At 45.2% G+C, this 16,128-nt stretch overlaps 2 protein-coding genes and 1 pseudogene across 3 annotated transcripts; 1 reads left to right on the forward strand and 2 right to left on the reverse strand.

Annotated features, from left to right (window-relative positions):
* Positions 1-3,769: 3,769 nt before the first annotated feature.
* Positions 3,770-4,712, reverse strand: LOC136472736 (zinc finger BED domain-containing protein RICESLEEPER 3-like). Its single transcript, XM_066470444.1, has 3 exons — positions 4,253-4,712; positions 3,951-4,137; positions 3,770-3,854 (listed from the first exon to the last, which is right to left on the reverse strand). Exons 1-3 carry the CDS (start codon positions 4,653-4,655, stop codon positions 3,770-3,772), a joined length of 675 nt encoding a protein of 224 aa, XP_066326541.1. The 5' UTR covers positions 4,656-4,712.
* A 2,629-nt stretch (positions 4,713-7,341) lies between these two features.
* LOC136472737 (ranBP2-type zinc finger protein At1g67325-like) lies at positions 7,342-11,812 on the reverse strand (annotated as a pseudogene).
* Positions 11,813-12,748: 936 nt separating this feature from the next.
* LOC136472739 (uncharacterized) lies at positions 12,749-14,565 on the forward strand. Of its 2 annotated transcripts, XM_066470446.1 has the most exons (3): positions 12,750-13,764; positions 13,880-14,138; positions 14,248-14,565. In XM_066470446.1, the coding sequence occupies exons 1-3, from the start codon at positions 12,802-12,804 to the stop codon at positions 14,379-14,381; spliced, it is 1,356 nt and encodes a 451-aa protein (XP_066326543.1). In that variant the 5' UTR covers positions 12,750-12,801; the 3' UTR covers positions 14,382-14,565. The 2 variants fall into 2 exon arrangements, with proteins under 2 accessions (XP_066326542.1, XP_066326543.1); XM_066470445.1 differs by having other exon boundaries at positions 12,749-13,764; positions 13,880-14,565.
* Positions 14,566-16,128: the final 1,563 nt, after the last annotated feature.

Raw genomic sequence — 16,128 nt, forward strand, 5'->3', positions numbered from 1 at the left:
CTCTCTGTCGTTGCCCTGCTCGCCAAACCCCAGGCGGCGAGGAGGGCAGCAGATGAGGAAGCCGGCGAGCCGAAAACGATGTCGTCGAAGATATACGTGTCCCCCGGGTCGGCGACGATGCAGGTGCAGTCGTAGGCGACTTCCATCTAGGGTGTTGTTTTGTTTAGGTCTTTTGACCTGTAAACGGATATCGGCCTATACAATCTCATTACCACTCCACACCAAACGTTCTCTCTCTCTCTCATGTGTTATAGTAACCCAACTATCGTAAATATGTATTGACATTATCGTAAATTAGTATATAAAATTATCGTAAATAGAGGTGGCTACAGAATAACTTATTTTGTAGCTGGCTACTGAATATACTCTCCCTATTATTTATATATATATATATGTCCTCTATTTTCCACGGCGAACACGTCCTGACTTCACGGACACTAAGGGAATTCATCATTGTGGGGTACCTCCCGTAGGAGCTTGGTCCGCCATCGCTGAGGCCATCTTCACGGTGCGGCGGCTCGGTCACAGTGGCGTGGGGAGAGGTCTGAGTAGGGGAGGACACAGGACAAGATAGAAGTTGTGTGGATGAGAATGTGACATCGATTTTTTTCTAATAGGACTCACTGTACATGCTACCCTATAAGGCTAAAGTTGTATTCTTTGTGGGACAAAGCTAGCTAGCTAGAATTACATGTTACTTGGAGATGTTAAAGTTTTTTACCAAATACTTGTTGAGTATATGTAACAAAAAAATACTAAAATTTTTTTATAGTAACCTGGTGCTGTTGCTGCTTAATTTGCTGGTGCCACACATCCATATCTCCGGCCTGATCAGTGATCCCATAGCCATATATAGCTAGGCCAAGCATATCGACCAGCTGTCCTCGCTCTCATGGCCGCACGCAGTTGGCAATAAGCTGGGAAGAAAAGGCCCCCCAAAAAAGCTACTGAAGCAGGCAAGCAGCTCACTCACTGACGGTGATTGGTGGTGTGTGCACGACGTACCACGTACTATCGCTGGGGATAATTATTGACGCGATGGATCGGAGAAGGCAACAAGCTAGCAAGCCAATTTAGGAATGCATGAAATTGATGGATGTAGGGCAAGCCAATTTAGGAATGCATGAAATTGATGGATGTAGGGCATGCATGCATGTGATGATGTGAATCGATGTGATGGATATTGTGGGAGACGTGGAGAGCCCTGCGATGCGATGCGATGCAGGCACTCTTGCTGTCTACAGTCGATCGACTAACTGCTTTTGTCACTTTGCATTCACAAGCTTCGTGCCCATGCGTTGCTACGGGACAGCTAAACTTTTGTACTAAAAACACACGGATTGTACGATAAGATAACAATACTGTGAAATTAAATACCGATGTTAAAGTGATATTTAATCCAAAAAGCAATATTCATAAAATTAATACAATCATGAAGAGCGCAGCGTCGCAGGCTCACAAACTCTACTTATAGACCTTTCCGTGATGCGGCTAAGATAATGTTTCATATCGGCAGGAAGAAATCTCTGATATCCATTTCTTTCATGCTCCAATAAATATACGAATAAGTTTCACCATATTTTCATACCATCATGTACACATGTTCGAGTATATATGTAAATATTAGTGCCTGTTAACATAGTTTAAGGCACGTAATGACACTAAAGCATTTCTTCCACCAATTAAAAATAAGTTTATTATAGATCGTTGGTTTCATACAAGTGCCAATGAAATCAACCAGAGGCATTGCTTAAACAAAATGAGCTTATTGTGAGTTTCCTGTATTTATTTCCAAGAAGAGACAACTTAAAATTTCCAATTTCTTCTAGCATGAAAAGGAAGTCTTTAGCAAGGAGCTATTAATTTTCCTAGAACTGGAGATGATATCATTCCAGTAAATTACATACTAACATTCATATTAAAAAAAGACATCATTGCAACAAGCTGGCATTAGCATAGAAATATAGCATCATGGTCAAGCTAGTAGAAATATAGCAGAAATGCCTCATTGGCTCATTCCAGCAATCCAGCAAGCTACAAATTAATTGCAGCATAGTTCCTAAGCACGTAGTCCATTACAAGTTCACATACCACATTAAAATATTACAAGTTCACATGGCTTCATCCACCATGAATTAAAGAGAGACCACACAGGTTACAAGTTCACAAATGCAATTAACAGATAAGTCATCAAAAGGAAGCACATGCACTTCATCCAATTCTTGCATCATTTGACTTATTCCCTGTGACCAAAAGGGCGCCATGACTCCATGAGGCCATCTCACAACCACTTCATTTGTCCTCAGATTGTAAGTTCCTACATTAGGATAAACAAATCACAACTTAGCTATCTAATATCGCACTCACACTTCACAAAGTTGCTGAAAATGAACACATTTCAGTGCATATGACCTGAAGCCCCTCTTGTATGTCCTGAGACATGACCAAAAAGTTGTAGGCTGTTTATTTTTCTCATTAACTACAAAACATAAATCACCAAATGAGTTGGTTTGCATGAATAACAGTAAATATTTGTAGAAATTAACAATAAGCTAATAGACATAAGAGCAGTGTTAAATATACCTTTATACTTGTTTCTTAGCCAATCCTGAGAGCACATTAGAGCCTCCAACATCTTGGAAGTGAGCCTGCTGCGATGCTCACTTAAAACCCTACCACCATTGCTAAAAGCTGATTCTGAAGCAACTGTTGTAACAGGAATAGCAAATATGTCCCTAGCAATCTTTCTCAAAGTTGGGAACCAAGTTCCAGCCACCTTCCACCAATCTAAAACTTTGAAGTTCTTAGTATATATGTCCAATAGCTCTTCATCTAAGTAGCGATCTAACTCAATTTTGAATCCCATTGTTGCTGGCCTTCTACTAGCAACACGAGTACTAATGGAAGATAAAAAATCATCATTGTGTCCTACTGCAGGTGCTGCTGCTGGAACATTGCTATTTCCCACATCATCTTCCCCATGGTACTCAAGCATTAAATCAGCCAACAAATTCTTCACCTCAACAACCCTATCCTCACACTCTGTACCAGTTGTCCCAAGCAAATCCTCAAAGCAAATCAGCAGCACTATGGTCTTAAATCTAGGATCAAGAAGGGTTGCAATCCCCATGAACTCTTGAATATCAGTCCAATATTTGTCAAATTTGACAACCATATTGGCTGACATGGCTTTCACTAGAGGATTTCCACAAGTTGACCACTCCCTAATCTCCTTTCTAACCTCAGTAATTTTAGTGAAATATATGTTAGCAGTTACATAATCTGTCCCAGAGAACAATTTAGTGATGTCATTGAACAATTTAAGCCTCTCTACAACATCCTCAGCAAATTTCCACTCATCTTCAGATGGCAAGGAAGTGTACAGCCTGTCTACACGACTTGCCCTAATGAAAGCAGCCTTGTATGGTAATGCACGGCTAAGCATGGTGAAAGTTGAATTCCACCTAGTCCTACGGTCAAGAATTATCTTGATTGTGGCTTCCACTTTAACAAACTTAGCTATTTCCTCAAACTTTTCAATCCTTTTTGGTGTAGCTGTCCAATAAGCTACTCTATCACGGATGTTTTCTATTGCATCTTTAAACTCCTCTAACCCATCCTTTAGTATCAGATTGAGAATATGAGCAGAACAACGCATATGCAACCGCTTACCATCATTCAAGAGTTTATGTCTTCCAATATTCCTCATAAGCAAAGGGATTACTGCATCATTTGTAGTGCAGTTGTCAAAAGTAATTGAAGATATCTTCTAATCAAGATTCCACTCAACCAAGCTGTCATACAATTCTTCACCAATGACTTCAGCAGTGTGAGGAGCAGGGACATAAATAAACCTATCATTCAATAGTTACAAACAAAATAAGAAACATGATATGCAACCTGATCTGAACAAAATGATATGCAACTAGATCTGAGAAAAAAGTTAGTACCTCATGATAATATTTCTAAGATTCCAAGATTCATCAATAAAATGTGTCGTGGTGGCCATGTAACCTCTATTTTGGTTGTTAGATGCCCACAAATCAGTAGTGATGGCCACCCTGGACTGAATTCCAGCCATATATTCAATGGCTTTTTTCTTCTCCAACTCATATTGCGCCATAATATCAGATCTGAAATAAAACAAAAAATATTAGGAAATTAATATGGGATCACAGAAATTGCAGATAGGATGTGGGCTCATTTTGAATATGGGATCACAGAAATTGCAGATATCAGATCTTATAACTTATTGTGTTCCTTGTCCCCATTTTGAATAGTGGTTGAAGTGCACCGACATATCTTCGAAAGCCAACATGATCAACCATGCTCAAAGGGTACTCATGGAGAACTATCATGGCACTAAGCTCTTGCCTAGCTATGTCTTGGACAAAGGTGTAGTTCTCCACTAAGATTGTCCCTGCATCTGTCCTATTAAATCTCATTGAAGTTTGTACCATTGACTGCCCATTCAGCTTGACCTTCTTTAGCACACAAGACTTCAAATGTAGACGAAGGTGGTTAGTCCCATTTCTTGACACACCAGAAAATTTCTTCGAGCAGTAGATACATTTTGCATATTCATTGGACCCAATCTTCACTTTTTTGAACTCATTCCAAACTGCCAATTTGAGCTTCCTCTTAGAACCAGCCATGACGTCTTCTTCTTCATCATCATCATCTATCTCAATTGGTTGTGAATCATTGGTCAATTCAAGTTGAGGTGGTCTAGAGATTAGAATTGAATCTGACCGCACTTGTGAATTGTGGTGCTTGAGATCCACATTGCAGGTTGCTACTCCCATCACTACCAGTAGCTGTAGACATCTTGTTCAATCTGTAGAAGTACATTAAGCAATTAGATACATAAAAAATGGTACTAATGTCATCTCTGCACATATGACATATATCTCAGAACACACAATCATGCTCTAAACCATTTTTTTGATTTCTATAAGAACTAAGCACAACCTGAGAAACCAACATAAATCAACCCGGAACATGAAAGTCGTTATATTTGCTTACCCAAGGGAGCGTTTTAGGTGCTGGTTTCGCACTCTTTGAGCAGCTGCAGTCGTACTCGTCAGAGATTGGGGGGGTCGACCACCCTTAGCTGTTGGCTTGCCGATGCGTGGTGTCGCAGGAGGCGCCACTGCCTTCTTGGCCGCTCCACCAACAGGGAAGCCCCTCAGCTTAGCAGCACCGATGGCTGTACTGGCTTGCACATGAAGTGGCAGGAGGAGCGGCGCAGGCAGTGGTGCAGGCGGTGCGCCGTTCTTCATCGTCTCCTTCGGATCCGACGCTCGCAGGACGGCATGGGGGTCATAACTCAGAACAGGGCAAACTGGCTAGATGTAGAAGCAGAGCTGCAACAATGGACGAAGGTTAGGGTTGAGGAAGAGCATCACCGGCTATCATCTTGTGCTGTGCCGGAGTTTTCCACCATGGCGAGTCGCGCGACCGCAACGCGGCCACGCCACTCCGAGAGACCAAGACTGCGGCGGCTGGGAAGGGGGAGGGAATGGAGTGGAATGAACGGGCTAGGGTTTGAGTGAGGGTTCGAGAATATATACTAGGAGTGTTTAGTTGGATTTGGGCCAAATTCTTGGGCTATATGGGCTAAAATAAGAAGGCTAACCGGTTGTTTCTGCGGGTTTTTTTTTACCCACGGATACGCGGGTATGGGCAGTATACACCCACACCCGTACCCGTCGTACCCGATGAGTATAGGATTTTGCCCAGTAACGTACCCACGGGTAGAAAAATCATTCCATACCCACCTCTACATCAGGTAAAATCCGTCGGGTACTCGGGTACCCATTGCCATTTTTAATGGGAACTAGTGATAGGAGTTGACGGAGGGAATTAAGGTGAAAATTTGATTTTTAGTCACAATCTCTTGTTTGGTGTGGGGGTTTTGAGGGGGGAATTAAAAGGCAAATTATGATGGACGGTGAGGATCTATTTTTCTTTTATTAAGAGCACAACTCCCACCCAATTTTCACCCATTCTCTAGGAAATTGATTAGTGGGAGTTGGTCATGTAAACTCCCCTTCCCCTTCCCACCAAAACTCTCATTCCCACAAAATAAACAAAAGATTTTTGAACTCCTATGTCTAAACTCTCGTTGCCTGCTTTCAATTACCCCCAACCAAATGAGCCGTTAGAAGACTTCTGGCCCTTATAGGAAGTCTGGGTCGGATCGTGCTAAATAGGCCTGTGTGCTGTCCCTTGTAGGAAGTCTGGGCCGGATCATGCTAAATGGGCCTACATGTCGTCCGAGTAGACAAGTACTTTGTACCGAACGATGAGACAATTACGAATGGTCCTGTGGTCTAGTGGTAGGGCTGTCCAGTGAGACGCTACCCATCAGGGTTATCGCACCTTTTTCTAGAATTTTTATAGAAATTTTAGGGTACATGCACGCGTGTAGTGTACCGGTGGTACTGCGTGTTTCCCGCGCACTGGAGGCGACGCCTCCCAATCTCTTCTTTGCGTGTGTACGGACACGTACGCGTGTGTATACGTGTGGTGTGAGTGTAGAGTGTGTGGGTTGTGTGCGTCCAAATTGCACCCGATCAGAAAAAACGATGAGACGGTTAGGATTGAACTGGGAACTTCTCCCCAAACTTGATTTCCTCTCCATAAATTTTAGGGTACACGTACACGTGCGAGTTCGGTGGTACTGTGCGTTTTCCACGCACTGGAGGCGAAGCCTCCCAATCTCTTCTTTGCGTGCGTACTATAAGTGTGGAATGTGTGACATCTAAATTGTATCCAATAAAAAAACGATGAGACGGTTAGGATTGAACTGGGAACTTCTACCCAAACTCGATTCCCTCTCCTATCTCCAGCCTTCCGGTTATTCCTCTTCTTCGATTCGACACTGTTTCTGTTTCCTTCTGTGGATTGCTGAGAAGTAGGCTGAGAAGTAGGGCCTGTTTGGTTCTACAGAAATCGGATGGATTGGAACTGTTCGCCAAAGGTGGACTGTTTGGCTGCCCACCGAATCAAAAAGTGGAATTTGGATCGTTTCCGCAGTCGGAATCAAACGCCCTCGACAGATTCTTGCCCGCTGAGACGGAAAATGATTCGCGAGCGCATCCTCTCGTCCGACTCGCCTCTCTCCTCCCCCGCAAGCAAAAAGGCCGCCGAGAGCACGATGATCCGGCGCCCCAAGTTCAACCAAGCGGGCTCTCGCGAGCCCTCACATTGAAGATGAGTGTATTTTAGAAGAAAAAATAGGCAAAAACGAGAGAAATAACTAATTGAATCAAGAGACCTCATCTCCAGCGACCTCTTCTTAGCATGGAAGGAATCATCTCCAGTACAACTTTGAAATGGGAAGATAAATTTACATTAGAATAGTATATGGAAGAACAAAGCTAGGCACAAAACATAATGAAAAAGTAAAGAAAAAAGAGGAATGAAACTAAGACCAGAATCACTCCAGGCAAATACTGAAATGGTTACATTAAAAGATGCTGGCCCCTGACTATCACCAATGCTTAACTCCATACCGATTTTCCAAATCAGGGCTGTCAAGACACTCAATACACAAGTATATCCACCTCGTGCAAATTCCTCACCTTGTTTTCCAATACGAAATGGTAGTGGTAGCACATCAGTTTGTAAGACTGTTCTGCAATTCACTGAGTGCTGCCATCCGCAATGTCAGTACTCCAGCAGTAGGACAAGGAAGATCCATCTGTCTGCTCACTGCTGTCTTGAAATTTCATGCAGAAGTCGTAGCTTTGATAAAAGCTTCGTAATGTTACATGACAAAAACTAAGTCCAATGGTACCGAGTCAGTGAAGTAGTAGCAATCGAGAGAAGCATGCAAGCTGATTAGTCTACTACCACTCACTGCACAATGAGATGCACGTCACTTTCGCCAAGGAGCATCTCTTCTAACCAAAATATGAATGATGATACTTGAACAGCTAAAGCCCCAGAGAACATGGAAGATGATAACAGTAGCATATGCAGTTATACAACCGAATTATTGCTACCAGGGAAAAAGTTATAAGGATTTCAGTACAGCGCCTCACTAAGTTGCTAACATCCCTAAGAAAACTGTTTTGGAAGGAAAGAAAGGTTGCCATCGCCAACCATTCAGAAAGAACACCTGTAAAATACCAAACCAACCATAAATTGAAAACAACGACCAGAACACAACCTTAACAAAACCAAGACAAAATGATGACAGTTGTGATACTTCATAACAGATGAGTGATATTCTATGACACAGATAACTAAAAGACATTCATATAACAGATGGTAATTTACCCAGAGTACTAGTAACAAAGACAAGTAACCAAGTTCAGCGAGGAAAGGCAAGATGGATGTTCTTGACCAAACCACATGACAAATTGATGTTCTTGACCATTATCTGTAGTGATTAGGGAAGGCAAGACTCCGTTGCCAACTCCAAGGCCCCGACTCAACTAAGGTCTCAAGGGGAAGAAACTTGTAACGACAGCAGCGACTACTGACACAGATGTACCCCACATTCAGACTGAACCTTGACGACGACGCTGGACCTTCTTGACCCTCATTACTGTTCTAGGACTCACTGTAACAGTAAGGACATGATATATCAAGCTATGCGCAAGCAAACATGAGGGCAAGAAAATGATTAAAAATGGCATTATAATTTATAATATATAATAACGCATGCAACTTAATGTTCTAAATAAACGTGTAGCAAATGTTGAAAACCATACAGAAGGTTCTGAAACACAGACCTGATTGTCCTGATCTGTCGCTGAATCATTTACATTGTTTGTCTGTGATGGCTTTTCCGCTCCACATTGGGGACGATTGCACTTTGTTCGGAAAGGATAGTTTATGTTATTGCACTGCTCACACTTCCAACTGCCCTCTGGCATCTTTGGTTCTATCAATGAGAGGTTGGGGTGTGAATTTGAATAGAATTGATGGAACAATAAATTACATAGACCATTAGATAAACTAGCCCATAAGTTATGTGCGAAAATCCAAAGAAAACAAACTAATTCCTTCAAAGAAATGTCTTGTGATAACAAAGATTACCAAAATTTACTAATTTAAAGGCATTTGTTATACACAAAAAAGATCTGGTGAGGAAGGAGCACTAAGCACTTATGATGTGGAAACTTACTTGAGCCTCTTAAACCATCGGGCTTAGATCCCTGCACAAAGAGTTGATGAACAAGCAGTCAGTAAGTAAAGTGGGATTACTTGATGAACAAGCAATCTCTATAAACTACATATAGAAGCCCAAGCATTAGAAATGAAGATCCAGGTTTAGATGAAAGAGTACTTTTAGACAAAATATAGCCAAAACTTGTTTGCTTGTAGTTCACAAAATTATTCTAGTTTAGCTTGATAATACAACAGAGGGAGAAATTTGTATTGTTTTTTTCTAGAGTAACAAAACCTAGAAAAAATTAGTAAATCCCAGGACCAAAGAGAAGGTGATCAACAAGTACTCAGATCCCCTATCCAAAAAAAAAGTACTCAGATCCTGATGGTCCAATAAATGAAAAGGCATGCAAGTGGAACGATGGGCTATGGCAGGGCAAACTAGAGGATATATCTGTGCATAAACATGGTTCCACCAAACAGTTTACAACAGTAGTATACAATGAAACCATGTTCGCTCCAACCACACAAGTAATCTTGTGGCAGCAAAGTCAACTTCAAGCACAATTGCAAAGTTATAATAGTACAGTTCAACAAAAGTAAAGAAACATTGACTAACACAATTACAATTTTTTTAAATGGTCTTAGTTTAAATACATGAAAGAAGTAATATCAGATCGCTTATAACAGCAAGATAAGACAGAAATCTCAAACCTGGTTTTCAGGTCTAGGTGTATTGCACTTTCTCATATTACAGACTGTGCGAAAGCCAAAGTTGATGTTGTGGCAATTTGGACACTCCCAATCATTATCACGGCCAGCTCCTGCATCAAAAGTTTAGGGGAATAGGCAAAGAATTAATCAAGTGCTAACCACATTAGTATAAATAAGTCAAAATACAAATTCAATAAGATATACCTGCAGGCTTCTTCTGAGAACCTTCATCAGAATATGAGCCAGCCCTTGTGCCCTTTCAAGTTCAAGAAATATGAATTTAAGGAATCATAACAGTTATTCCCATGCAGACAGAATCACAGAAATCATAAATATCAAACAAAAAATGAAATAAAGTAGCCGAAACAAACGTGCTGAAAGTTCTTCATGTAAGGCAACAGTAGTTAAATTAGCATGAGGTAAGAGGTATACAGAAGAATAATCACAATAGCACATACCATTGGACCAGGACCAGCAGGTATTGGCCCATACCTGTCCATGGGCATTCCATACATTCCACCTGTTTATTGGACAATAAGCAAGATAAATCTTGTGAGCAAACATGTGCAAAACATTGGACTGAAAAACATGTATCAAGTGTCATATCCCCAACCAAAGTGGCTTAGAAAACAGGTAGCAGAACACAACAGTACTGCAAATGGTATTATTTATTGCCAGCATTTGTGGAAATGAAGATCGAGTGAAATGAAATTAGATTTTTCATATTCTGTAAAACTAATTGTTTAAACACTATGATTTGCATACAAGGAATTATTGGAAGCATCAGATTTGCCTATTTAATTTGATAGCTACGTTAATTAATGCAAGGGCAATATCAAAATATGGCATGCCTATCATAGATAGAAGACCTGTTACCTGCTCCCATCATAGATCCACCAGAGTATGGAGTTGGCCCGGCCATTTGCATTGGCCCGTAGGGGCTCCCCATTGGTATGCGGCCACCATATCCATATGGATACGCAGAACCCCCAGGGAACTGCGGGATACCATAGCGCGCCATTGCAAGCCCGTTAAACATTGAGGAGCCATATGGGGGAGCACCCCCACCAAGGTACATCGACGGTGGTGTCCCTGGGCCCATGTAGCCCCCTGATGTGGGATAGTGAGGCGGGGTTTGCATAGGCTTCTGCATGGCCTTCTGAATGGGCAAGCAACAGCAGCACGAGGTAAATGCAAACGGGCAAGCGACAAGCGGAGGTACCCACAGGCACGCTCCACGCAAGCGACAGGCGAACAATGATCAGCAAGAATAAAGAAAGGCGAAACCGTTATGTACCGTGTGATCTGCTGGCCTGGACTGGTTGCAGTTGCGCATGTTGCAAGTGGTGCGGAAGGCGAAGTTGACGTTCTTGCAGCTGGGGCAAACCCAGTCGTCCTCACGCCGGCTGCCTGAGAACGAGGTTTATTGTCCCCCACCAAGGGGAAATCCACTCAGATGCAGCTTATAGATACGGAGGGCGCGACAGGAAATAACTTGGCGGCGGAGCCAGAGCAACCTACCATCGGTGCGCGCGCGCTTCCCGGCGGACTGGCTGCGGCTGTCGACCTGCAAACCCACACACTAATTGGTGAGACCTCGCCAGATGGGCGGGATCCAGAGGGGGATCGACGAGCACAGCGCGGGGAGCTCAAATAACAAAACTAACAAGCTTCCAGCGCGTCTGGTGGGCGGCGACACAGACTCGAACCCTAATCGACCGGCGTAATCGAGGAGGACGAGGAGGTGGGGGCGGTACCTGAGAAGACATAGCTGGCGGTGAGCCGGTGATGGCGGCGGCGGGCGAACGGCGCGGCCAGAAGCACGTGCTCCTTGCACCGGGAGGGACAAGCGCAGACACCGCCGCCGTGACGGGCGGAGGAGGGGGAATTCGGCGAAGCAGTAGCTAGGGTTTTGCAATTGCAGTGGTGAATTCGGCTTCGAACTCAGGTGCACATCAGATTAGTTTTTGCCTCCGCCGTCCGCGTCGGCCGATGTACCTGACGCTGACGGAGACACGGGACGAGAACTCGGACCACGAGGCGGGCCCAGATGAGAACTTTCGGCCCAGATCAGATACGTGGGCCCTTCTAATCTTGCGGGCAAAGATGTTCTAGCCCATTACAAATTCTGTTGAAGTTTTTTTTTTTGGAAAAAAAATCATTTCACCTCTAAACTACTGTCATAGTCTAATTTTTCTTCTCAAACTAAACTCTCAGAACCACTCAAATTTTATTCTTATTTTGGTTTCAAGTGTTTTAGGTGGCTTTGTCTTCTTTATTAAAAAATTTGATTTTAAACCACATAAAATGTCTCCAGACTCCAAAGCTTGTTGCATGGTTGCATCTTATGTTTTCTTTGTGGTGGAACATTTTCAAACACATGTGCCTGTTGCATTGTTGCATCTTATGTATTCTTTGTTGTGGAACATTTTCGAAACATGTTTAGACATTAATTAGATGTTTTGTGAATTTTCTAGATTTTTCTCATATTCTTAGAGCTAAATCTAACTTTTGTGAGATATTAAATTGTAGTTCGTTTTTTTTTTTCGTTTTGTTGGTAGCACTGCGTTTTTTAAGAGATGTTAGTGACCAAGAGAGTGAGCACAACACTTTGCGTTCTCGCTCGCTCGCCTCAGTTCACATTCACAAGTTGCCAACCTTTGATGAAAGGAGAGCTACTGCATCTTTCCTGGTCTTCGCTTGCTTTTGCTGCATCACACGCAGGAGCAGCTGCGAGCCTTGGACCTCGCTCGCCGCCCCTGTGAACTGTCACGGGCCTTCCCTCCGGCGCCTCTCCTTTCCCCTCCCGGCTGCCGTCTCCTCACACACACTTGCACGGCATGGACGATGGCACCATTCTGCTCATCGATCGCCACATGTTCGACTATATATTCCATACCTGCAGCTCGACGGCTTCGTTCTCATCAACTGTCTCGAAGCATCTAGTCTAGCGGTGGCGCAATGGACTCTGAGGACGAGGAGCAGGGCTCATCGCCGGAGTCAGATCCCCCGCCGCCTCCGTCGCCGTCGCCATCACAGCGGCCGCTGCTGCTGAACCCGGCGTACGCGCAGTGCAAGTCAGTGATCCACGACGAGCTGCGCAGCTTCCGCGTGTTCCTGCAGTGGTGCGCGCTGGACCACAGCACCCGCGCGGGTCGCGCCGCCTCGTACGCGGCGTTCGTGGCGCTGGCGCTCCTGGTGCCCGCCGCGGTGTCGCTGTCGCTCCGCGCCGACGCCGCGCTGTCCCCGGCATCGGCGTCCGCCATCTCCTTCAACCGCGTCGCGCAGGCCCCCGCCACGGGGCTCGCCGTCATCTCCTTCGCCACGATGGCTGCCTTCTTCCGCCGCCTCGGCGGCCTGCGGCAGCTGCTGTTCCTGGACGGCGCGCTCCGCGACGACACCGCCTTCGTCCGGCGCGGGTACGCGCGGGAGCTGGACCGCGCGTTCCGCACACTGGCCGCGCTCCTGCTCCCGTCGCTCTGCGTGGAGGCCGCGCACAAGGCCATATTCTTCTTCTGTACCGTCAGGGTGGAGCCGCCCGCCGCGGTGGCATCGGTGTTTCCCTTCAGCATGCTGCTGCTGCCGTGGCGCGCGGTGGCGCTGGTCGCCACGGTGGCGTCGTGGGTGTACCGCACGGGGGTGTTCCTGCTGGTGTGCGTGCTGTTCCGCCTCACCTGCGAGCTCCAGATCCTGCGCTTCGAGGGCATCTACAGCATGTTCGACGTGGAGGCACGCCCCGCCGCCGCCGCCGAGATCTTCGCGGAGCACTGCCGCATCCGCACACAGCTGCTCGCCACCAGCCACCGGTACAGGGTGTTCATCATCTGCTGCCTCGTCACCATCACCGTCAGCCAGCTCGGCACGCTCCTCGTCGCCCTCTCGTCCAGGGACGCCAAGAGCTTCTCCAATACCGGCGACCTCCTGGTACGCACGCACGACACTACACACCACACCACGCGACGGCGAAGGCCTCGTCACTCTAAGAATGTCCCCTGAAACTACTAGGACTCGCGCTCGTGCGTTGAGTTGTTGCGTGCAGGTCGGCTCGGCGGTGCAGCTGAGCGGCTTCTTCATGTGCCTGCTGGGCGCGGCCAGGATCACGCACAGGGCGCAGAGGATGGTGTCCATCGCCAGCCAGTGGCACATGAGCATGGAGTCGTCCATGCACCACGGCAAATCGTCGTCGCTGGCCACCACGTCGGCCAGCGACGTCATCGACGCGTCGTCCGGCTCGTCGACGGTCGTCTCCCTGGCGGAGCCCGGAGCGCCGTGCTCGTACAGGAGCAGACAAGCACTCGGTACGCATGCAATTTTTACTAAGCTTGTATGTATTTTCTTTGCTGCCCTGCTGCCACAGAGTCACAGAGTGAGACTGAGAGGCTGGCTTTTGCTGTGTGGGGCATGCAGTGACGTACCTACGGCACAACGGCGGCGGGATCACCCTGTTCGGCTTCACGCTGGACAGGCGCCTCCTCCACACCATCTTCGTCTTCGAGATGACTCTGGTGCTCTGGATCCTCAGCAAAGTCGTGGTGCTCTAGTACTACTAGGACTAGGAGTCTGGGACCATCCATGTGTATATATATACGAGCCACGACTGTCAGTCGCATAGCAATGCTACTACAATTTTCGCTCGCAACTGTACCTATCTTGCCTATTGGTGCAAGTATAAATTCAGTCAAGACACAAGACTGCCTTGATTTACGAGTGATTATTCTCTCTTTTCTTTCTGAGAAACAAAGAACTTCTATTGATCAATCACAAGGTGATACAGTCGTAGAGAACCAAATGCTGGATCAACACAAAAAGGAAACATTTTAATGAGGATCATGACCAGGCAATTTGCAAATCTGTACAAATGTCCAGTCATCACATTATGGTCCAGTTTAGTTACCAAAATATTTTGCAAAATTTTTCACATTCCCCGTCACATCGAATCTTTAGACGCATGCATGAAGCATTAAATATAAATAAAAAATAAAACTAATTACACAGTTTAGACGAAATCCACGAGACGAATCTTTTAAGCCTAATTAGACTATGATTAGACACTATTTACCAAATAACAACGAAAATGCTACAGTAGCCATTTTGCCAAAAAATTTGGAACCAAACAAGGCCTATGCGAGTCATGATGTCTCTGAATATTACCGCTTAATAATGCATTCACACCTTTATATTCAGCCTTCTCGGGAACAGAATAAACAAACGGCTTTCCTAACGCCCTGACGTCTGGCCCACCAGATACGTCCGAACGCCGCTCCTGTCCGCAAACCCACCCGCCCCTGAAACGTAAAAAATAAACGAATAGAATTGTGTCCACCGCGCCCCTGCCTCGTTCCCCACCGCACACCGTTCTTCCACCGCGCCTCTGTCCCAAGAGCACAAAATACTTTAAGTGCAACGTCACAAATTATGTAAACTATGTAGTGCAACATCAGAATATAAATACTGCAACATCGTAAAACTATGTAGTGCAACATCGAAAATTATGTACTCCAACATCGAAAATTATGTACTACAATATCGAAAAATTATGTACTGCAACGTCGAAAAAAGTAGTAATGCAACATCGCCAAATCAACCATAAAACATGGAAATAGAAACATCTCAAATCACCTTTCAGTGCTGCAAACATTTGAAAAGATAATTTCAACAATTTAAATCATTTGCCACAACACATAGAAAAAGTTAAAACTCACAAGTTGCACGTTAGGGGAAAAATTTGGCCTCGTTCGGCTTACCTCATATTCGGCTTGTTTTTTCAGCCGAAGCAGTATTTTTCTCTCACAATAATTCAGTCAGAACAGTGTTTTCCAGCCAGTTTAAGCCAAGATTCAGCAAGCCGAACGGGGCCACAATCTCAATATTAGAACTCTCTTTCTGCAACACATGAATCACCCTATTGCAACATTCGAAAATCATCTGTTGCAACATCTAAAAATCCCCTTGCAACACAGAGAAACAGTAAACACAACAGCAAAGGGGATGGGTTCGAGGTACAGGCTGCTCCAGCCCCTGGCCCATCACCTTCGAACCCGTCGGAGGAAGGAGGGAATAGGACCCCAGATCTCACCGGAACCTTAGCCACCGCCGCGTCCCTCAGATCTAGAGGAGGAGGAGGAGAAGGGCTAAGATCCAGAAAAGGAGGAGGAGTGCTCAGATCTAGAGGAGGGCCGACTTACCTCGGCCAGAGCCGACGCCGTCGTCCTTGTCTATGGTGGGGGTGCAGGGTGTAACAGAACCGACAAATTATACGAAATTAAGTAAGAAAATCATCCGCCAGAG

This window comes from Miscanthus floridulus, chromosome 8, assembly GCF_019320115.1.
Source record: "Miscanthus floridulus cultivar M001 chromosome 8, ASM1932011v1, whole genome shotgun sequence".
Lineage (NCBI taxonomy): Eukaryota > Viridiplantae > Streptophyta > Magnoliopsida > Poales > Poaceae > Miscanthus > Miscanthus floridulus.

Bases quoted from the DNA above. Each gene is read 5' to 3' on its own strand.
- LOC136472736 (XM_066470444.1), bottom strand. From the start codon at position 4,655: ATGGCTGGTTCTAAGAGGAAGCTCAAATTGGCAGTTTGGAATGAGTTC. The intron at 4,138-4,252 runs TAAGTTATAAGA...TTTTGTTTTATT, and splicing joins AATGGGGACAAGGAACACAA to TCAGATCTGATATTATGGCG. The intron at 3,855-3,950 runs GTACTAACTTTT...ATTGAATGATAG, and splicing joins CTTAGAAATATTATCATGAG to GTTTATTTATGTCCCTGCTC.
- LOC136472739 (XM_066470445.1), top strand. From the start codon at position 12,802: ATGGACTCTGAGGACGAGGAGCAGGGCTCATCGCCGGAGTCAGATCCC. The intron at 13,765-13,879 runs GTACGCACGCAC...TGTTGCGTGCAG, and splicing joins CCAATACCGGCGACCTCCTG to GTCGGCTCGGCGGTGCAGCT.